Here is a 23,464-nt window from a genome sequence, read left to right on the forward strand (position 1 = left end):
TTCCCCTTACATCAATTAAACCACCTGAAGGAGCCTTATGGTTAGCTTTGCATGCTCAAGATCCACAGCCAACTCTTGAAGGTTTAAACGCTAGAGAGGCAGCCTCACTGGGGCCAGTCTTTGAATAAACACGACCCGGGGTCATACTGCGGGGCGGCAACGCGGGGCGAGTCTCCTTTCGAGGGAAGCAGCGCAATACCGCCCCGATTAAACGAACTTAGTTACTGGTAAGAAATTCATCCAGGAGGCGGGCAAGCTGAAAAGTGTATTGCAATGTAAGTTGTCGTTGTTAAACGTTGACGAAAAAAAGCGGGGTTACTTGGAAAGAGGAATCTGGTTCAAATATCAAGTGAGCCTGTTGCCTGAGCCTCGTTAAACAAGCCACCCTTAGCTACCGCTACAACAGACTAAAGCATAAGCTGTGGTTTGTTTAGCCTTGGCTCCGGGGTCCGTCGGCCAAAAGACCCAAGGCCCGAAAGGTCAAAGTCACTCACCGCTGAATAGAAACACCCGCCTGACTTTCGCCGCTCGAAGCGCCGCCGCCCGTTTTCCTTCCTTCCTTAAGCCCGTCGAGGAAGGAGAGAAGGGAGCGGAGCGCAAAACAGACGGATCAAACGCCGCCGGCGCTGCCTCCGAAAGAGTCTGATCGTCCGCCGGGCATATCGAGGGTCCGAGTCCGAGGCGTTTTTGGAGATGCGGCCTTGGCCTGCGGGATGGGGGTGGCAAATCAGATGCAGGAGTTTTGCGCCGCTCCGCCGCCGCCCATCGGGCCTTCAGTTAGTCTCCTCTCGCCCGCCAGGTTTGCGCCGATTAAGCCGCTTCGGATCTCCCCAGCGGGTCTTTGGGGCGGCTCAAATATTCTTGCTTGTCCCTTTAAGCAGGCTATTTTTTCCGGGCCGTCTGGTCCAAGGCCCGGCCCGCTCTCGTCCAGTCTCGCTTGGCCCTAGAAAGGAGCGCGGAATAAGGCAAAGATGCTGAAATATTCGCGGCGTCCTCCTTCGTGGCTTTGGCTTGCGCTCCGCGGCAGATGATCCGCTGGAGGTCCGGGTGGAATGGAGGAAAAAAAAGTGGGGGAGGCTACCGTGGTGGGTAATCCAGCGTTAACCTGCCCCTTCCCCCTTTTTTTTAAAAAAAAAAAAACCCAAACGGCAGAATAAGGCGCTCCCCAGAGCGACTATTTTGGCTTGGTGGCGATAACGATCTGGCCGTGGCTGGAAGGCGGGTTTTACGCCAGGAGGTGAGGCTCCAGCAACCAGCCAAGAGGCGCGCTCCCTCTTTGCAGGGTCCACCCCCTTGAAAGCAAAACTTTTTTTCTGCCAGGGTCTGACCTCAGTGAAGGCGAGCAGAGCGCTTAGGAAGAGGCTGGCGGGAAACGGCGCGGATCCCAAGCCCGGGAAGAGGAGGAGGAGGAGGAGGAGATCGGGCGGCTCGGGAGCTCGTTTTCAGCCCGGTGGACTTCGGAGAGGCTTTTTCCGTGCGGGGGGAGGGGATCTGCGAGGAGCGCTCCCAGCCCTGGGCCATGTATTGGAAGAGCAGCCAGATGTTTGTGTGTAAACTGGAGAAGGACGTGCCTGCGCTTCGCCTCGCGACGGAGAAGGTGAGCCGGGCGTTTTCTTAAGCAGCTCGCCTTCCTGCTCGGAGCGCTCTCTGAACCGGAGCGGATTCGAATTTGCCTTGCCTTTCTTCCCCCCACACACCCCCACCCGGAGCTGCAATAGGCCCTTTTGTTCCGGAGTAATTCCATGCCTTTCAATGAAACTACTTGAGTTTCTTGATAGCTTGGATTAGCAAAAGCTTCTCTCCCTTCCCGTTCTTTTCCTGCGCTGGGCGACTTTCGTCTGGTGGATGCGTTTTCAAACTATCCAAATATATCTGAAAGCAAATTTGGCACGGTCTGACCTGATGCCAGATCAAGTGGCCCCAGCTGCAAAGGACATTCAAGGAGAGGATAAGCTACAGTTTCGTCTGTGTTTATTTCGCGCCCCCCCCCACCTCGGAAATAGGAAACGTTAAATAGGAAACGTTAGTACGAAACAATCCGCAGGAGGAAATCTAAATTAATCGAATATTTAGGCTAGAGGACTGGCACCGCTTCAGTCACTTACTCTGGAATAGTCCCTTGACTTTAAGCCTTCGTGTGGCTCGAGGATTTTTTTTCCGGCTTCGAACTACTCAAGGCAATACGTCCCAACCAGCAGGCTTCCTTTTTTGTTTTAAAAAAGTCATTTCCCGGCAATCAACAAGCCAGAACCAGAATCCTAAAGTCATTATTTTGTCTTCCATGGGACTAATCCGGGGTAAGTGATACATCGCAGACCGTCTTCATTTTTTTCCACCATAGTTCCCCCCCACAATTTAGGATTTATATCAGCTAATTGAAACGTTCATTTCGACCCAGAGTCAATTGGTAAAGAAACAGCGACTCGATTTAATTTGGCCAGACTGACGCCAGATCAATTGAACCCAATTCCATTTCTGGGAAAGAAACGTCAAGCGATCTCGGGGTTGCGGGTTGATGACTGCCTTGCAATCTTCCATCGGGGTCCTCCTGCCAGAAGACCCAACGCAGGGAAACTGGGGCTGGGGGAAATTAAACCTTTACTCTGACACGTGGAAGCGAGAGCTTCCCTGAATTAGGGCCTTTTTATAAATAGCCCCCGAAAAAAGAGTGCCGATTCAGTTGTTAGGTGCCAGGCAACCAAGAAGTCGCTTAGGGTCTTCGCCGTGGCAATTTCGCCTCAGTGGTTCCAAAGATGCTTTTTTTTTTTTCTTTCCAAAATTGCAATTGAACTTTTTTTTTTCCCCTTTGAGAAGGTTCTTGGATGAGGAGCGAAACGTTTTCAAAGGGAAAAAAAAAAGCCACCCAAGAAAATTCAGTTAGTTGTCTTTTGGGGAAAGGGGGGGAAGCACCTTTGGGACAACCACGACCTGGATTATTGAGAAGCTCCATAAAACAATTTCGCCTTGGTGGGTCTTTCCAGAGACTGCTGGAAAAAGCCGTCGGCGACGGCTAAACTCGGCTCCCTCAGTCGTCTGCGGCCGAGGCTGCCTCAGCGCTGTCTCTTTAACGGCTCTGGTAGGGTCTGGAGGCAACTCCTCCGAATGAGGCGATCCTGAGGTAACCGAGACTGATTTGAAGACGCTGATAAAGGAGAGCGAGGGCTGGGGCTGCTTTGTTTCGGCCCCCGAGCGGGGTTGCTGAGAAAGGTCGAAAGAGCCCGGCCGCCTCGCCCTGTCAAGCCCTCTTATGTACCTTCCCCTCCCTTCCTCCCTCCAGTTGACCCAAGGACCAATTGTTCTTAATGACGCCTCAATTAAATTCAGCTGGCTTCTGGTTTCAAGGCTTCTCCTTTTCACAGGACTCTCCATTTTCCCGTCAGTTGTGTGTGTGTGTGTGTTTTTTAATTTCTCGAGTCGAGTGGTTCCCTCGGCCTATTAACTCCGCCCGGAGAGATTTAAGTGGCAATTTACAACCTCCGAAGGCCAGAGCTGGAAGTGGTGGGCGACTTCTTAATTGCAGCGAGCCGCTTGAGCGTTAAGCAAGCTGAGGCATTTTCATTCAAATCGAGGCCGGCTCTGGCAGCCGGGCCGGCTTTTGAGGAGGCTGCTGCGGCTGCACTTAGAGCTCAAGGTTTCTCCTCCTCGGCTTGGGGGTGGGGGTGGCTTCGGCGTAGCCTTCTAAATGCCCTTGTTTAACTTTCTCTGGGTGGGAGAAGGGTCGACAGCCCCGCTTCCTTCCCTTCTCCTCCTCTTCACACGCACAACTGAGGAAACCTCGCCTCGAGTTCTTGGCGCCCTCGGAGAGGCGCTAAGGCGGTCTGGTCTCTCTTTTGCAGTTCCCGAAGCTCATGGCTGAGGAGAGCGAGCGGGGGGCAGCCGCTGCCGCGGCGACTGGAAGGAGGCGGAAAAGCGTCGGAGACACAGGGCTGGTAAGAGGGACTCGAGCCGCAAACCCTGAGGAAACGAGTGAGGGACAATTTGGGGAGAGGGACGTTCTTGGGGTTTGCGAAGGGCCTCGGGTAGGTTGAAATTCGTGAAGTGAGGGTGGGGTGTTGTATCGGTTAGCGGGAACTTTCCTGGAGGGACAGCTGGCCCAGAAGCGCCCTCCGAGCGCTTGAACGTGGCAGGCGGCAGGCAGGCATGTGGCGGCGGGCTGTGCCAAGAGGTCACTGCCGGTGGCTCCCGGGTTCGAATTCCCGCCTTGATTCGGCCAGGGAGCTGATTGGGCGACTGCAGGCGCGAGGGGTCCCCCCTTTTTTTGCTTCGGGAGGGAGGGGTGGCGGGAGGCTCTGAGCCCGAACTTGTGAGGAGGGTCCCCAAAGAAACGAGGTTTCGGGCGTAAGAAGACGCCAATGGGAGCAAAGTTTCTGGTCTTCACGGGGAGTGGGCGGGAGAAGCGGCCTTGCAGCCGGGGTGGTTGGGAACTTGTAGGACGCGGCGTCGGTTCTCCTCAGCCGGCGGTGCCTCGATTGCCTCTGTCCCCGGGGGTCGTCACAACTGCTTGACTTGAACCCTAACGGGTTTTACACGCTTGGAGACTGCCCTGGTTGTTGCCTTAAGGAGGAGCGCGTTGCCTTGAGGACTGGCTTAAGATGAGAGGAAAGTACCGTTGTGGGAGGCGGCAGGGGGGGAGAAACAATCACGTCCCAAAGGTGCTTTTTGTTTTTTTTCCAAGGGGCAACTTGGACTTTCTGGTTGGTTGGTTGTTGTTGTTTTTTCAATGAAGACGTTTCTCTTCTCATCCAAGAAGCTTCTTCGGTTCTCGGGTGGGGAAGCAAAACGTCTTCAAAGTAAAACCAAAGAAAGAAAGCCCAAGTTGCCTCTTGGGCTGACCTGGGTGGCTGAGAATCTCCCTAGACACGTCACCAATCCGCCAATCGGGTTTGTGCCCTAGTAGATCTGAATGGGGAAAGGCTTCAAAAGAGCCTTGGCCCCAAGACTCGGATTGAAGGGAGGAAAAAAGAACCGAGACCCGCTGATGACAGACCTGTGCTTGTGTCTCTGTGACAGGTGAGTCCAGAGGTGGTGGCTGATGAGGATTCTTGCTCTTCTTCCACCCCGCTGTCGCCGTCCTCTTCGCCCCGTTCCCTGGCTTCTGGCTCAGGCAGCTGCGGCTCCAGCAAATGCATCTGTAATAGTTGTGGTCTAGAGATTGTGGACAAATACCTACTGAAGGTGAGCAAACACTGGGTCCGTGAATGAGAAGGCTTCGGTAGAGTTGCCGTTGGCATGGTAGTAATTTTCTGGAAGGGGAGCTGCAGCATAAGCCAAATAAACTTCTCTGTCTGGGAGAAGAAATGACTTAAGATTGGAAGAGAGACAGCCTTTTAGAATATCGCTTATCTTATCTGCAAGAATAGAGGGGAAAGCTATCCTTACTTTTGTAGCTGAATAAAGATTGCAGATTTTTGTGACTCTTCCAGGTGGATACATGTGTTTGGCTTTAAAGTTGTCTTGAGACTTCGTTGCAACCGGTAGCAGCTGTTTGTGGTACAGAAGAAAAAGTTGGAGAATAAATACTATGTTTGGAAAGAAAAAAAGTATTGCTGAAATAATTCCCTTTCATGATAATAGATAAGCAGTGGCAAGTTATCACAAAGAGAAACTCAGTTTTCAAATATTTTGTAATTACAAAATATATTTGGGATTAATTTGGAAAAATAGCCTGGATGCCATCCCAAATATTTTCAAATCCTGCCTTCTGCTTTCTTTGTTTTAATGGATCACATCAGGTGAGCTTAATTCAGGTTGCTATCAACCAGACTTAACATTTAAAGGAAATTAAATACAACTAGAAGTAGCTCTATGAAACTTGGCAGAATGTCATCTTCTTTGGCCTTTCAGAAATAGCATAACACTCTTGAATTAATTTGCATATTTAGTCACTATTAATTCAGGAATATATGGGCAGTGCAGTATTAAAAGGCAAATAATACTTTATGTTAATTTTAATATTTAAACTTAAACTTTGTATGGGTTCAGGGATAGTATGCATTAAGATATAGTAAAGATACATTGATTTTTAATCAACATGTTTGTTGTAAAGATACAGTTGATTTTTAATTCACATGTTAAGATACAATTGATTTTTAATTCACGTTTGTGGTAAAACAGCATCTTCTCAACATGTTCTATAATTATAGGCACAGTAATTTTAAATATTTGTATATAGTAAATTTAAATGCAATGACTTATGGGTAAATAGGTAATGATTTAATCTAAACTGAAACCTGATTTTCTTGTAAAAGGATGGTAGTTTTGATTTTATTGTAAAAGGGCAGTAATTTTGATTTCATAGTTGACACATTGCTGTATTTGGCAATAGCTTCCTATAAATAATTCAACATTCAAGTCAGGCCAAATAAATATGTTTGTATCTATGTATTAGTGAAGTGTCACTTTCCAAGAATTAAATTGTTTTAATTCTCTTCTGATAAGGCTAAAATAATATTTTTCTTGCTTTTTAGCTGCATGGAGTTGAGTAAGAGAAGCTGATATTTCCTCTCCCCCCCAACCCCCACCCCTGTTTCATTCCCTGCTGGACATCTTAGCCTAAGTCTTTAAAATACCTTGATATTAAATATTTATCCACAACAAATGCTATATTTAAAAGCTTGCCAGAGCAACTGAAAAGCAAATAACTACTAAACTGTATAAGGGACTCAAACCACATTGATCATAGCCATGAGTTCTGAAAAAGCATATGGACTTATTTTATTGAAATGACATCCAGTGAAATCATCCAATGATGTTAGGCCTGTGCTTGTGTCTGTTTTTTCTTAAACAAAATCATTGTCTTCTTAATAACTAATAGACAGTATATTCAGGACAATTATTGCAGAGGTTTTTGTAATGTTCTCATTTACCCATAATTTTAAAAAATTGAATTTGGGAAATACATAACAGGAGCTGATTTGCTGTAAACAAAAGAACAATTTATTATTGTTTAACTACAAACCAAACTTTCCTAATGTGTTGCATGCAGTGCCAAAATTTTAAGGCCAATGTTCTGGAAATTATCAAAGACATTGATGTTGGGTAAGGCAATTCTTGAAAATTTAAATGCAATTATAAACTTGTAAAGAGCACTAAAAATATGAATGTTATTAACTTTCTCTGGCCCCTACATAGTTTTATTTCTAAATTGCTAGCTGCACTAAAGAAATCTTAAAGATTTTTTTATTTCTAATGGGGTGGTCACGGTGGTTGGTATTATTTAGCTATAAAACGTAAGGGTCCAGACGTTCAGAAAGTTGTATAACCATTATTTTCCAATTCTTAGTGTTGTAACTTTAAACTTTTGTACTGTAATATATCACAACATAACATATTAAAAAACTTGTTTGTCCAGTTAGCAGTCAATTTCATTCCACATCATTAATGCCGATTTTAATTTGTTTTGAGATTTAGGCAATATTTATATATTGTTATATCTATATTAATTTACAAAACCTGATTGTAGTATGCTGACATTTTAATTTAAGCTCAAAGGCACTTCAGAAATTCAATTCTAAGAAATTATACAGAGCGGGTCAAAAATTAATTTTTGCTTATTGAAGGTATAGCATTACTGACAAACTATTCATAACATCTTACTAAGGCAATTTTATTATTTTTGTTAGTCCAAAGAAAGTAGACTTACACTTCAAATTGTATGTTAATATTAATAAAATGTATAGTATTGACTGCAAAAATACCTCACATTTTCAACAAAGATATCACAGGAGAACATGTTCTTATGTTCTGAACTTCATGTCATAAATTAAGAATGTCTTAAAACTAACAATAAAGGGAAAGCTCTTCTGTATTCTTTTAATACGTGTCTAAATGTGCTAAAATTTGGTCTGTTTAATCATATGAAACACGTTTCCACCTCTACGGTCTATTGGTATTCCCTATCCAGGATTAGACAATTCTATATGTGTCTATTTAAATATATGAATGTACTTTTCTACATGAAAAGATACAAAAATTGCATGTCTCTACAGGAACATATTTCAGCTTATTGCCTGACGTAGTGGGATAATTTAAGAGGTGAGATATCAATGATAAATTTTACCAAGTGGTAATTGCCATAGTTGTTACACATTCATAGTTTATGAATTAGAAATTCATGCTGACATACTTTTACATGATACCATTTTGAATCAAGTGTGTCTGTAATTGTATCGGCCACTTCACTCCTGTAATTATTTATTAAACTTAACATAAACATTTATTTCAAATCCTTAAATAACTTGTACATATGTCTATGTTCAAAACTCATAACAAGCCAAAAACTGATCAAGAAACTCATTCTCAACAGAACCGCAGAGTTGGGGATTCAGCTTTATCTTTTCAAATATGTGCAAAATTAGAACCTTTCTTTTTCTTTTTAATCATTTAAACTGTTAACTCTTGTTTCATAAATTACCCAAATAAGTGATGTCAGATTTCAATTTTCCTTTTCCTTCCTAGGTAAATGATATGTGCTGGCATGTACGCTGCCTTTCCTGCAGTGTATGCAGGACCTCTTTAGGAAGGCATACCAGTTGCTATATCAAAGACAAAGACATTTTCTGCAAACTAGATTATTTCAGGTATACTGTTCAACTCAAGTACATTTTATTATTTTGAAACTCAAACGTAAATCTGAAGAATGTTTTTTCTGTGCAGAGATATATGCAACTTGCTTCGGATGGAATATTATCTGAAGGCACAGTGCCACACCGAAACAAATATACCTATGTGTTCCTCTAGTCTATAATTATATCTCTATCTATATTTTTAAAAATCATATTTTAAATTGGGAAATGTATAGTATAGTGTTACTTTCAGTTCAAAAGATTCTCATAGAAACAAACTATGTATATAGAGAAGCAAAAATTACTTTGCATATTGCTAGATTAGTTTAGATTTAAATTTCAGATTTAGTCTAAACATTGATTTAGATTTAGATTTCTTTACACAATTAGATTTCTCCCAGACTTTTGGTCTAGTCATGTAATGGTAACAGTAGCCATATTGTAAGATGCTATTTGACCTGGTAATTTTGTGATGCTAGGTGCAATAAGATTTTGCATATTTTGCATATGGTTGTGGCTAAGTAGGTTTTATCTAGTTTTGGTGAAAATATTACTCAGGAACTGTGTTTTTATACTGGGAGAAGGAATTTGAAGCTTGAAGAGTACTAGGGACTACTAGTACAAGCATGAGCAATTCATGCAACTGCTGCCCAAAAACTATTCCTCTCATTTGGGCACTATAATAGAATTGTTTTTGTTTTGTTCAGCTATTGTAAGCTTTTATTTACTGTGGGCTTGCCAACCCCATCCTTAATCTTGATGGCAATGTACAATTATATAATCCTTGGCCTTCTATATAAGTTTGCTGGAGCATGGGGGTTAATTAACTTGAATGTATTAGTGTTCCATCATACAAACACATACCACCATGGCTGGTATTTCTTTCTTTCTTCATAGTAATTGTATTTAAATTACATGCTGTAAAGTAATTGCTAATGTTAAGCAGATTATATTTGTGGGGTTTTTTGTTTTTTTCTTAGCTACCAGTAATTACTAAAATTCCAGGTGCTTTCTAAAATCCTTGTATCATGTATGGTAAGTTTAATATTCAATGGACTAGAAATCAGGAATTCTAATTTGTCCTAATGTGAATGATGTGTTGGCCCCACTCCCCCTTGCATATCTCAAAATGTGTATGCCAGAATATGTGATCAGAGGCTGGAATATTTGTTTTGCCCTCGATGTGGTAGTTAATTAGCTTTCTTGCTGAAATCAGAATGGATGCAGTGCTTAAGGTCACTAGATCACATATTTGGTCTTGATGAAAACATTATTTCATTTCTCTTTTATACGTTAGATGGAACATAAGTAATTGCCCAATAGTATTACTATTTGCTTGGGATGATACATAATTAGAAAAACATAAGTATCAATAGAAGAAAATATTTGTAGCGCAGGGTTGAACTCTAGGATCCTTCTGTTTGAGCTTGGTTGTTTTCTTCAAGACGTTTCATTACCCAACTGGGTAATATCAGCAGTGCTACAAAGGCCACATACACAAAACTCGCTCCCTTCTAACACTGCTGATATTACCTAGGTTGGTAATGAAACCTCTACAAGAAAACAAGCTCAGAGAGCACTGAGGATCCTACAAACACAATTATCAACACAATTATCTTGGATGATTTTTTTTCTATTTGGCAGTAGGGTCAATTTTTTTTTAAAAAAAAAAGGGGGGGGTGTGATCTTCCTATGATGTTTTCTGTTCAGTCTTGCTGTCTTCCTTCTATCTGCATCAATTTACCTTCACAAAGTGCAGTTACTTTCTCTAGCACTAAAGTATTTCTATTTCACTGCCTTCACAATGAGGAAGTAACTATTCCTGCATTCTCTTCAGAGTATCCCACCAACTAAGATATATCACTGAAGTACTTTACTGCTAGAATAAACTGCTATTTGAAAGAGTAAGTGAAAATATGGCATTTAATTACTAAGGGTTTGGGATTTATGACTGCAGCAGAAACCTGTACTTTTCATTTTACATAAAGAAATGATAAACTCATTTTAATTATACTTGACCAACTTTTTTTCATCCAAATATATAAGTATAGGTGGCCTGCATTACTTATTAATTATAATTATTTGTAAAACCTTAATTTACAAACCTGAAATTTGGAAAAATGTAATAAACTTCTAAAGATGTGTTGGGCATTAACTGCATTAATTTTGGCAAATTTAATGGTGCACACACTATCATACGTTTCTTAACATTCTCACTTTATTTTTCATTCAGTTGATAGCAATATAATAGTTGACTGAATATTGTCAAAATATTTAAACAAATGTGTTTTCTGTATATGAAATCTTTATCATCTCACTTAGCAGGAAGCATCTATTTGGATAACTATAAAACACTCTTGTGTGGAGCTGGCTTTGAAAATTATTAATAAATAGAATAGAATTCTTTATTGGCCAAGTGTGATTGGACACACAAGGAATTTGTCTTGATGCAAATACTCTCAGTATACATACAAGAAAAGGTTTATATTATATTATAGGTTATGAGGAAGTTAAAGCAGACTATGGGTAATATATCTCTTTTTAAAAGCCAAATGAGATATTGATCTTTTTTTTAAAAAAAATATGTATATATCTTTTTTTCCCCTTTACTCATAATTGAGTTATCCAATTGTGATTAAAATGGAGGTAGATATTGATCATACTGTGGTCTTCATCCAAACTGGAGGCTGTTTAAACAATTTTAATAAAGAGAAAGATACAATTTTCTATGGAATTAGGAATCTTGCATTTTCAGCAATGGGCAAAGATGTGATGCCCTACTCTTCCTTTTATTAAGACACAAATATGCGACTTAATATGGCATGATAAAATAGTAGTTACTATTGTTCTATTGCTCTTAGATTCCAGTTTATAAATATAATGTATTTAACCTATATTCAGTTTTGTGTGCCTGAGGAGCATTTTTGATGATATACTCCATAATCTGAAATCAAGAAAAAAATCTACTGTTTGTCTAAATCTTGATCAAATTTACAAAGCATTTACTAGGGTTGAGTGGTTAATTTTGGTTTTCACTGCTAGTGGTGAGTACTAATATCTTCCTTCCATCATTTAGTTACTCTTACCTTAAACCATTTTGTTTGGTTGTTAACCGTACATTATTTTTGTTTTGAATATTGTGTGTACTTGCCTCCTGCTTTTAAATGTTTGTTTGGAAACAAAATAGCGTATTTGTTCAAAATAGCATATCTCTTGACATTTTGGCTTTTTAAAAAATAAAGGTTGAATTGAAAAGATTAAGGATACTAGCTAACTGATGACATCACATTTCACACAGATACACAATTGAAAAGAATGAGCAATTTCAACTACATCAAAGTAAAATCCAGTGTAACTTTACGTATATAACATAACATAACAGGGTTCCTGAATAACCCCATTGGGTATTGTGCTTAGATATCTCCCTTATGGTTTTCTCCAGAAGCCTTGTAAGGCATAAAAGAATGACTTGTCAACAATATAAAAGCATTTTTTCTATTGGTTGATAAAATGAAATGAAAATTAAACAATCCAAATTCAGGCTTTTTTGAGGCCAATAGCATTTAGTGTAAACTTCAGGCAAAATAATGTTACAAAATCAGGCTTGTGACTTGTGTTTCATTTGTTCTTCCTCTTTTTCTGTAGACGGTATGGAACACGCTGTTCTCGCTGTGGTAGGCACATCCATTCTACTGATTGGGTTCGAAGAGCCAAGGGAAATGTGTATCATTTGGCCTGCTTTGCATGTTTCTCCTGCAAAAGACAGCTCTCGACAGGAGAGGAATTTGCTTTGGTTGAAGAGAAAGTCCTCTGTAGGGTGCATTATGATTGCATGTTGGACAACTTGAAAAGAGAAGTTGAAAATGGTAAGTTTCCCTTTTATTCTGAGAAATACCGTTCCCAGAACAGAATTCATTCTCCTGGAGATGCAAATACTTCCTTCTCCTCCAGCATTTTACAAACCAGTTATAAACACTTTTCCAAAGTGCTTTTACTGTTAATTAATTGGTGTAGACACCCATGTAGGATAGCTCATACAGCTTCTGTATTCTTTCTTATGTCTGTACTTTGTCACATGCCATCCTGAATCTTGAATGCATTTTGAAAATCAATTTCTAACTGGATAAGTTGTTGCATAGTTAGTATGTCATTAATAGTGTGGATACAGCATTAAGAGAAGTTCACTTTCAGTAGCTTTTAACCTGTCTGGAGAATTTTACCTTATCTCTAATCATGATCAGGAATATGACTGTGGTGAAAATTATCCTGAAACGCAAATTGCTTCAGATTACAGATTACCTGTATTTTTTTTATTTGTATTCAGCATTTTGGTGATAATATTCTGAGTGGTAAAGGTTTTTTTTTCTTAAACTTCATTAAAATGTCAAAACAAGACATAATAGGTTCTTTGGCATAATTAGATTTTTGCAGTTCTTTCAAAACAGATTAACATTGACTGCATATTTTCCTTTTTAAAGAAACATGTGCTCACTTCATGTCAATTATTTCAGTTGGGTAGATTTGGTTGTCAAAATTTAGCCAATGAGAAAAGTTATATCTATGAAACTAGATAATAGTTATATATATGAACATTGCTTTTATTGGATTATTTACCTCTGCTAATTGCAAAATAAAACTAATTTTCACCTGCATGTTCTAATCTGTCTGGTAGCTTGTGAATTTATTTTTAGATATAGACTTGGTTTATAATACAGATATTTTTCTGAAAAACTGCTTTAAATTATTTCATTATTCTGAATAATTATGAAATAGGTATGTAAAAGGTATATGTATTCAAATTCCAGACTATCTGTTTCAAAATAGTAAATAATGGATATTTTTATAGTTTAAGTATATTCTGAATACTGGAAGTTGATTATAAAGGAATATCTGTAAATAATAACTAATATCAGTGCTACAATTGGACTTCTTCTCTCTTTAATTTCAGGGAATGGTATTAGTGTAGAAGGTGCATTATTAACAGAGCAAGATGTTAATCATCCCAAACCAGCAAAAAGAGCTCGAACCAGTTTCACAGCAGATCAGCTGCAGGTAGAACCATTGAATCGTAGATTGCTATAATCAGAGCTATGGTGGGGAGCTGAGCATAGCCATGATGAAGAAGCATAACAATTGTACACGGTGCATAATTTTAAAAATTCTGTATAAATTAGTTGCTTATACAAAAAATTATACGCTCAATGGTATATGATTTCTCTTAATACCAAGGCACAGCATGTTTCTGGAGTAAATTTGTGAGCTTTCGCTGTTTCATATGAATTAGTTACTCTTCAAGCTTTTCAATTTCCCTCAAGGCAGTTAGAAATTCTACAAAGTGAAAGCATGAATGCTTATCTATTTTGACTACTTGATGAATTTCATTAAATCAGACATTTGCATAATCACAATGGGAGGTAAATAGTTTCAGTTCTGTGTAACATGAAGAAAGGTATCAGGAACTGTGCAAGCAACAGATCTCCAAAGAACATAAGCTTTTTCATATTTTTGATGCCATATAAATGCAATAGTATGTGACAATCAAAACTGTTGTTCTTCACTCCAAGCAGAGTGTCATAGTGAATTGATGGGATTAATTTAATATTAGCTGTCTAAATGTGTTCAGAATATTGTAAACAAGCTGGTATATAGGTTACCCTATACAAGCCACATTGCTGCAAAATAAATGAAAGGAGTATGTCTATGAACCAAATTTCTTCCTGTATTCAGTTACTGCATTATTGCTTTATTTTGTTGTAAATAAACTGGAAACTTAATACATTTTAGCGTTTTTCTTAACTGCTTTTATTTAATTCTCTATTGCATTGGCCACCATAATGCTGTCATCCTTTTAGGAGTTTACTTTAATTGTTGGTTTGCAATTAAACTAATAAAAGTTGTTTTAATTGTTTTAGTCTAAGTCTTAGTGTTTTAGATATTCTGATCTTGTAAATATACATAGGGTATTTAACATTTAAATTAAATGTTTTTATTTTGATTAAAGTTTAAACCCCACCTCTTTAAACAAAATGTGCACTAAAAATGGTTTATACCATATACTTAAAGCAAGATAAACTGCCAACAAAATAACAAATACAAAATAAAAAAAACAAAACAATTACCAAGAATAAAGGAAGTAAAGAGACAAAAAAGGAGGATCTTAACTGAAAATTCTACAATTGGCAGAATTATTTCCAGTACATTATACTTATGTGAAATTATATATTTTAGGATCTTATTTAGGGAACATAAGAAAGTTGACATATTAGTACAGGTAGTCCTCCACTTACAACAGTTAATTTAGTGACTGTTTGAAGTTACAGCTATACTGAAAAAAGTGACGTATGACCACTTTTCACAGTTATGAACCTTTGCAGCATCCCCATGGTCACGTGATCCAAATCCAGAAGCTTGGTTCATATATATGAGCGTTGTTGTTTCCCAGGGTCATGTGATCCCCTTTTGCGACCATCTGACAAGCAAAGTCAATGGAGGGGAGCCAAATTCACTTAACAACTGTGTTACTAATTTAACAACTGCAGTGATTCACTTCACAAATATGGCAAGAACAGTCATAAATGGAGCAAAACTCACTTAACAAATTTCTCCCGTAGCAACATAAATTCTGGGCTGAATTGTGGTTGTAAGTCGAGGACTACCTCTAGTTCAGAAATCCTAGGGTATATCAGTTTGGGGAAAATCCAATTTAATACTCATATACATTTTAGTCTATTTAGATGACTATCTCAGGCAACACTGTAGAGCAGAGTTTTAGCAAGAACTCTGTGTTGTGATCTATGTACAGTTTATAGGTGGTCCTCGATTTACAAGCACTTGTTTAGTTACTGTTGAATGTTAAATGGCATTGTAAAAAGTGACTAATGACCATTTTTCAGACGATTGGGGCATCCTTGTGGTCACGTGATCAAACTTTGGGTGCTTGGCAACTGGCATGAGTTTATGATGGTTGCAGTGTCCCAACTCGTGGTCGTTTTTTGCAACCTTCCGACAAGCAAAGTCAATGGGGAACCAGATTCACCTAACAACAATATTACTAACTTAAAAACTGCAGTAAATCACTTAACAATTGTGACAAGAAAGATTATAAAATGGAGCAAAACTCACTTAATGCCTGTCTTGCTAAGCAACAAAAATTTGGGGTTCAATTGTGGTTATAAATCAAGGACTACCTGTATAAATCTTTACTACAAGATTCAATTAAATCTGATCAAAATTCAAGTACTTGGCAACTGGTTCAGATTTATGACAGTTTCAGAATCCTGGGATCCCCTTTTGTGACCTTCCAACAAGCAAAATCAATGGGGAAGCTGGATTTAGTTAACAACTGTGTTACTTACTTAACAACTGCAGTGATTCACTTAACAACTCTGGCAAGAAAGGTCATAAAATGGGGGAGAAATTCACTTAACAAATGTCTCACTTAGGAACACATTCTAGTCTCAATTATGATTGTAAGTCGGGGACTACCTGTAATCAGCTTTACCACAGGACTTGTACATGCTACTGGCCAGCTAAAACAGTATAAGAATTCCAAAGCTAACTATGAATGAAGGAATTAGGGAAGAGAAAAATTGGTATGTTTTGTGAAACTTCTCCATGTAGGATTCTTATATTTTGGACTGATAAAACACAAGTAGAAAGTAACATTTCATAAGATGAAGGTATTACATAGACATATTTAAAAGGCCTTATAATAAAATTCCTATTGTATGTTAATGACAAATTAGGGTTAGGATTAATTTTGCTTTGATTTTTTAAAACTTTTTTAGAATTCAGGTCAACTCTGCTCAAGTGCCTTGCTATGATTATAAGCCTTTAGTAAAGCCACGAACTTTCACAGGCCTTCATGATAACAATAGAACCTTATTTGACCATTTGTAGTAAGTTTTTAGGTCACTGGGGCTATGAGTAGGTATTAAGCCATATTACAATTATTTTTCAAGCTTTATTCCTCAAAAATACTTTTTACTTCAAAAGTACTATTGAGGCTATAGCATGACTGCTTCTTGATTATTTGTGCAGTTTTTGTCAGTATGTTATAAAACATGCTCATTTTTTTTCCAGGTAATGCAAGCACAGTTTGCTCAGGATAACAATCCAGATGCACAAACACTGCAAAAACTGGCAGAAAGAACAGGCTTGAGCAGGCGTGTGATACAAGTAACTATACTGCATATTTCACAAGTGCTTTGACCAAAGTTCTCCACTTTTATAAAGCTAAAAATGCCCAGAATATTTTAGTTAAAATAATTTTAATAGCTTATAATATTTCAGAAACACTTATTTTTCCAAGAGAAAAATAATTAATGTTTCCTATTAAATACTTCCACATGACTGAAGCAATATGATTTGTAGTTATCAGCAATGCTAGTCATAGTTATAATGATTGTGTATGTTGATGCTATAACCTTGGATAGAGCTTCTATAGGGCCCCTATAATTCTATGAACTGGATGAATTATGAACTGGATTCTATCTGGAATTAATGACACAGTGCAAAAAACTGCAACTGATAACTATGTTTTTAATTCATCTGTTTAGCACGAAAATAAAAATCTAACAACTAACCAAATTCTTGGTTTCTTTGTTTCATTTCCAGGTATGGTTTCAAAATTGTAGAGCACGCCATAAGAAACACGTTAGTCCCAACCACTCATCCACTGCTCCTGTTACAACAGTCCAAGCTTCTAGACTTTCACCACCAATGTTAGAAGAAATGGCATATTCAGCATATGTGCCACAAGATGGGACAATGTTAACAGCTCTCCATAGTTACATGGATGGCAGGTACAGTGGCTTGCTATAACTGCTCTATGGACATGAGAAGATTGGAATGATTGAAACGAATCCTTTAGCTCAGGGTTGGGCACCATGCAACCCATAGGCTGCCAATTCCACCTTTATTTTGGGTCCAATATCATATTTGTGAGAAACCCTAGCTTTTCCAGGGAGTTGTTTAAAAAAAATTAAAAACTCCATGACCTACTGTTGCGGAGAGTCATTTGAGATAAGTAGCAGTGTCTGCTATTGGCTCAGAAAGGAAAAGGGAGCTTTACATATAATATTTCTCCACAGAATAAATGCTTTAAAGTGTGCTACTAATTTATTATTTCACTTTGTTAAAGGGGCTGATTCTGAGGCTTCTTGCATTTGTTTAAATTGCATGGAAAGAATGGAATTATGTGTAATTAATATGGTTCTATCCATTTGCAATATAGAATCACAGGCATAAGTTCAGTGTACTCTCCCCACCCACTAGTGGAATTCTAAATCCTAGACTTAAAATATGATAGCATCATTTCCTACCTACCTTCTTGAATTTTCATATTACTTCTCCAAAGATTCCTTTCAGAGTTGCAGTATAAAATGTTTGCCCTTATTCTTAGTTATCTATCAATATGGGTGGTAAAAGAATTCTTCAAAGAAAAGCAAGATAATTTGCATGCAAGACTATTTTTTTAAATAATAGTTGGATGATTAATAATGAGATTGCTCTCCCCATGACCATTCACAGACCTTCATGATAACAACAGAACTTTATTTGACCATTTCTAGTAGGTTCTTAGGTCACTGGGGCTATGAGTAGGTATTAAGCCATATTACAATTATTCTGCAAGCTCTATTCCCAAAGAGTATTTGGGATTATATTCAACTCTAGCTCTGGATTTGTCCATAGCTAGAACCCTTTTTTCCCCCTTCAATACAATGAGAGTGGGACTTTTTTTCTCCACTATAACCTTTTGTGCATTAAAGAAATAATGAAATGTTTAAGCACCACATTCCACCTGTCACACCATTTGAATTTCACATTTTTAAGGAGTAAAAAAATATAGATCAACCCCTTCCCAAAAGGTTAAAAGGTATTATTTACAAAGCACTTAAAACACAGACGTACACTCCATAATCAAATTGTTCATGTAGATGAAAGAAATATATAATATTAAGGTACATAGACCTTATCCTAAGCATATTTTGAGACCCATTGTTTATTAAAAGGAACACCTAGTTGTAACAAAAGCTGTGGCTTCTCCTTTTAGCTGAAATAGTTATCATCATTTAAAGTACTCTATATATTTATGATGAAAATTTTCTTAGTTGTAGATGTACTCGGCAAGTTGTTAAACAAAGTTGCAATAAAATTCCTGCAACTTGTAGAACTGCAGGTATAAACACAGTTCATATGGGAGAAGCAGATATCACCAGGGTATGAACATCTGGAAGGCATGGTCTTTCTAGACATGGACTTCTTCACAAGCTGTGAAATGGGTGCGGCTTGTTAGTATCTCAGCCATATCAATACAATTGGTTTTTTTTAATTCACAAGTAATATTTTTCTACTTCCAGCCAGGCTGATCAAAAATCTTTCTATTTTTGTAGCTCATTTACCTTTTGCTCTTGGACTCCAGCCTTTGCTAACCCATTCAGTGACACAGCTGCCAATAAATCACAGCTGATTTATTTATTTCAGGGACATGAGAGTAAGGATATACATTCTGAGTCACCTATTGTACTCTGTCATTGAAAATCAATTTAATCTTTAATAGCATCCAAAGTGTTTTGAAGACCATTTAGTTGCCCAAGTATGTAAGTATAGATGGCTTGCAGGACACTTTTATGGCTTTCTCCATAAATACTGTATGTTTACAAACTTTATTGAAGAGAAACATCTTTTTTTTGTATTGTCTGGAAGTAGTCCATTCCAGCTATGTGTTTGTTAATTTATTTATCATCAAAAGAGCACTTTGCCTAAAAGACAGGACTGACAATTGTGCAAAATGTTTACAATTCTTTGTGAAATTATAGTTCATCATTAGTTCGTATCTGTAAGTTATTGTTATTAAAGTATTACATGTATTTGAGTTACATAGCAGCCTATACTTCAAAGCTTATGTCCACAAATAGGCAAAATTTCATTTGCCAGCATTCTCCAATTGACCTAAATAAAGCCTTCTGTTGTAGCATGCCAAACAAATATGGCAATGTGTTAATGGTATAATTGTGGTTTTTTTTAAAAAAAAACAGCATGATTTTCCTAGTTGTAAAGATATAAGCAGAAAACAGACTCTGTAATTGTTGAATCTGTAAATCTTTAAATTAGAGGGTAATGATAACTTGATGGGAAATAATTTAAATGAAGATAGACTTTGCACATTAATGATGCACATTACAAAAAGGAAATGCACTATTAGGTTTATTTAACACTTTCCTATTTTTCTGGTTTGGCTTTTTCCAGGATATATTGTACCTACCAAAGCTTCTGAGTTATGTACCGTGTTTTCCTGAAAATAAGACTCCACCAGAAAATAAGCCATAGCATGATTTTTCAGGATGCTTGTGATATAAGCCCTATCCCAACAATAAACCTCAGCTAAGATCGTCAGCCAGACAGACACTGTGTTTCCCCCAAAATAAGACCTACCTGGAAATTAAGCCTTAATGCGTCTTTTTTAGCAAAAATTAATATAAGACCCAATCTTATTTTCAGGGAAACATGGAAGCTATATATATTTATATTTATAATATATTTAATAGTCCAAGACAATTCTTAAATACCCCAAGTTTCTAAATCAGTGGCCTAGTAGCAGTTTGACATAAACGTTTTAACCAAATCATCTATTCCATCTGAATTCAGTTTCAGTTATACATATAGACATCCATATCTCCTGCAGCTATTTTGATACATATACTTATAAATCAAATGCAGTGATGGTGGGCATGGCAGGTGAAGAATTCTATAAAATTTCCAGTCAAAGGTGGTATTTACTGGTTCTCTGAACTACTCAAAATTTCCGCTACTGGTTCTCCAGAACTGGTCAGAACCTGCTGAATACCACCTCTGGACTGTACATCCAGAGTGGAAAATATGCTTTGAAGCATGCTTTTTGGCTTTCAAGGAGTTATGTCTAGCTAATTATCATTAATCATAATTTTTCTCTTGTAACATCTGCCATTCTTGGGATACTGTTATTTCTAAGGCTTTCTTGAGATCATTGTAATTACACATTCAGAAAGTTTAGCTCAAACTCCATACTCAACATACAATTGCTACTAAGCAAAGACTTTATTGCAACCATGATCTTTGATTACTGGTCATGATTCTCTAAATTCAATTCCTATGCAAATAACAGCACCAATGTCAAACCAAGTAATACATCTAGATATTTTTACATAATATTTTATGTAAAACCTGGTTAAATTTATTGATTTTTATCATCAACAACGCTGATCCTGAGTTCTTAAATACAGGATGATGCCACTGGTTGCCTCATTACTCCCTAAAAGGAGCTATCATGATTAATATAGAATTTATCTTTATCATATATTTCAGTATTTATAAACTGAGCAACAGTTGCATGACAGCTACGAGGACCCAGCATATGCAGGAAACCAAACATTGGAAATGCCAAGAGTTTTTACTTACTTTTTTTACACAAATTCAAATGATTAAATGCCGAAAGCACGTGTAAGGGTAGTGTCTTTTAAAATACTATATGTTTAACAATTTTGTAAGAAAAATGTATTCACATCTATGGAGTCCATACATTCCTAGAAAGGAGTTTTCAGATTTAGACCAAGATGACTGTTTTTAATAATTATTGATACTATAATGAACTTTGTATTGTGAATAGTTTTATGTGTTTTAAAATTTTAACAGTGATGAATCCAATATTTTCACCTGTTACTCTAGAATTGTTCCACAGCTGCTGCATTTCACATTGTTGTTCCTTGTCTTTGACATGCAGCACTTCATTGGATTGAATAGATCCAATGAAGGTAAGAGTTGATTAGCTTCTATTATATATCTATATTTTAAAAAATTTCTGCTTCTTGGTCAGCCCATCTCTTCATGGGTGTTTTCTGAAAGTCATGCTTGATCGTAATTTACGCAAATTATGAAGTCAGGGAAGGAAAAACACAGTTTCCCAAAGGGGAAAATTAACAATCCTCTCTTGCTAGGCACCTCCAGAGTTGCACAGAGGCCAAAATGAAGCAATGTGAGCGTGGGAAGTAGATTCTGGGAGTTTGCACCTATAAATTTGGCAGCTATATATGATAGAAAGAGCCAAACCCCTTACCACACAAAGAGATATGACCAAGGGCCAGAGTTATAAGGAGGTGGTTCATAGTTTTATATGACAAAGACAAATATAATTGCATGACATCAGTAAATTGAACATTTCTTTAGCTTTCCAGTTTCTCAAGGTTGTCCTAAACTTATGACCACAATTAAGTCCCAAATTTATGTTGCTCAGTGAGACATTTGTTAAGTCAGTTTTGCCCCAAAAGTTTTTACAACTTTTGCTTGTCAGAAGGTTACAAGAAGTGATCTCATGATCCTGGGACACTGCAACCATCATAAATATGAGCCAGTTGCCAAGCGTCTGAATTCTGATCATGTGACTGTGGAATATTGCAATGGTCATAAGTGTGAAAAACAGTCACAGGTCACGTTTTTTCAGTGCCTTTGTAGCCTTGAATGGTCACTAAATGAACTATTGTAAGTTGAGGACTTCTTGTATCATGTCAGATGGCATGTACCTGCAGTAAACTGTTTGGTCTAGTGGTTAAGCACTAATGGTAGGTTAGAAAGACAGAGATCATGAGTTCAAGTGCTATCTTAGCCATGAAAACCAGCTGGGTGACTGTAAACCAAGTCACAATTTCTCTGGTGAACTTACCTCACAGGGTTGTTGTTTTGGGGAACGGAGGAAGAAGGAATTGAATTATTTGTAAAAATAATAAAGGCAGGATATAAATAAATATAACACATTGAACTGTTTACAATAGGATAGCATCAGAATACCCACCATTCATTGTGTTAAAATGACTAATTATAATTAGAGGCAATAAATCTCAATTATGCTTTATGCCAAAATACATTTATTTCTAAGAAACTGTGTCCCTCTTAATGTCAGAAAGCACCAGGGAATTTCAACTATAAAAGTTTTTAAAACAGAGCACATACATCCTTCCCATTGATTAGAGCTCACATGCACACTTACAGAATAAATTTGGAATTCTGCTGGGTGCAAATAGATGTTAGGTATGGTTAATACCAATGGAGCTGCTCCCATAAGCATGACTTGTGCTGTTCACTGTTTTTTAAGTGGTCACCCATGTTGCTGTCTGGATTTTTTCTAAAGGCAAGAGACTACGATCACTGGACTAAAGGCAGCTGCTCTTTTCTTCTGCCCCCAGTGGTTGCCAGTTCAAGTGGAAGCAGGTGTGTGTTCATCTCCATTCAAATGCAAACATTTTCAGTGTCTGTTAACCCAAGCCGCAGTACATAGAAACTCAGAAAGATTGGGTTTAAAATATTTTGTGTAATAGAACAAAAGTAAGAGGTGAAAGCATAAAAAGGCTGATGATTTTGTAGCTCGTTGGCAGGTTTAATTTGGGAGTAGATTTAATAAGGTGATCTGCAGTTGCAATGCCACATAGGTATGTAATATGCATGGGCTCTAACCCTTACCCCATTTCTCTCTATTTTAAAGCAAATGGTGCATTTAAAAAATACAAAAAGGAGTGTTTCTTTGAGAGAGGAAAAATTACACTTTGAACTAGGTTTTAATTTTTTTGAGAGCTTGCTTGCTATTTGGGTAGGAGAGATGCAGTTTCTTACAGAAACAAGCTTGTTGGTAAATGTGAATCAATGCACCTATTACTCAAGAAGTCCATCCCTAACAGGAAAAGAGAATTACAATTATATTCTACCCATATGTTTCTCATTCAGGTGAAGAATGCAGTCCATAATAATTTTGCCCATGCTTTGAAATAGTCAAAGCAACAACTCATTGATTTGGCCTGGCCTGATGTCCTGGCTAGATTGGTATAAGCCTTTCTTCCATTACATTTTCCTATTTTTCTCCTAAAGTGATCATG

General features: G+C 37.9%; 1 protein-coding gene across 3 annotated transcripts; it reads left to right on the top strand.

Annotated features, from left to right (window-relative positions):
- Positions 1-1,337: 1,337 nt before the first annotated feature.
- Positions 1,338-22,993, top strand: LHX8 (LIM homeobox 8). 3 transcript variants are annotated; one of them, XM_087930037.1, is made up of 9 exons: positions 1,338-1,597; positions 3,837-3,929; positions 5,011-5,175; positions 8,458-8,579; positions 12,210-12,430; positions 13,513-13,616; positions 16,647-16,742; positions 17,181-17,368; positions 22,726-22,993. In XM_087930037.1, the coding sequence occupies exons 1-9, from the start codon at positions 1,520-1,522 to the stop codon at positions 22,907-22,909; spliced, it is 1,251 nt and encodes a 416-aa protein (XP_087786163.1). In that variant the 5' UTR covers positions 1,338-1,519; the 3' UTR covers positions 22,910-22,993. The 3 variants fall into 3 exon arrangements, with proteins under 3 accessions (XP_087786163.1, XP_026555971.1, XP_087786164.1); XM_026700186.2 differs by lacking the exon at positions 22,726-22,993 and adding an exon at positions 18,959-19,169 and having other exon boundaries at positions 17,181-17,364; XM_087930038.1 differs by lacking the exons at positions 3,837-3,929; positions 5,011-5,175 and having other exon boundaries at positions 1,370-1,597.
- The last annotated feature ends 471 nt before the right edge of the window (positions 22,994-23,464 follow it).

This window comes from Pseudonaja textilis, chromosome 3 (genome assembly GCF_049901715.1).
Source record: "Pseudonaja textilis isolate UNSWEBS1 chromosome 3, rPseTex1.2, whole genome shotgun sequence".
NCBI classification, from domain to species: Eukaryota; Metazoa; Chordata; class Lepidosauria; order Squamata; family Elapidae; genus Pseudonaja; species Pseudonaja textilis.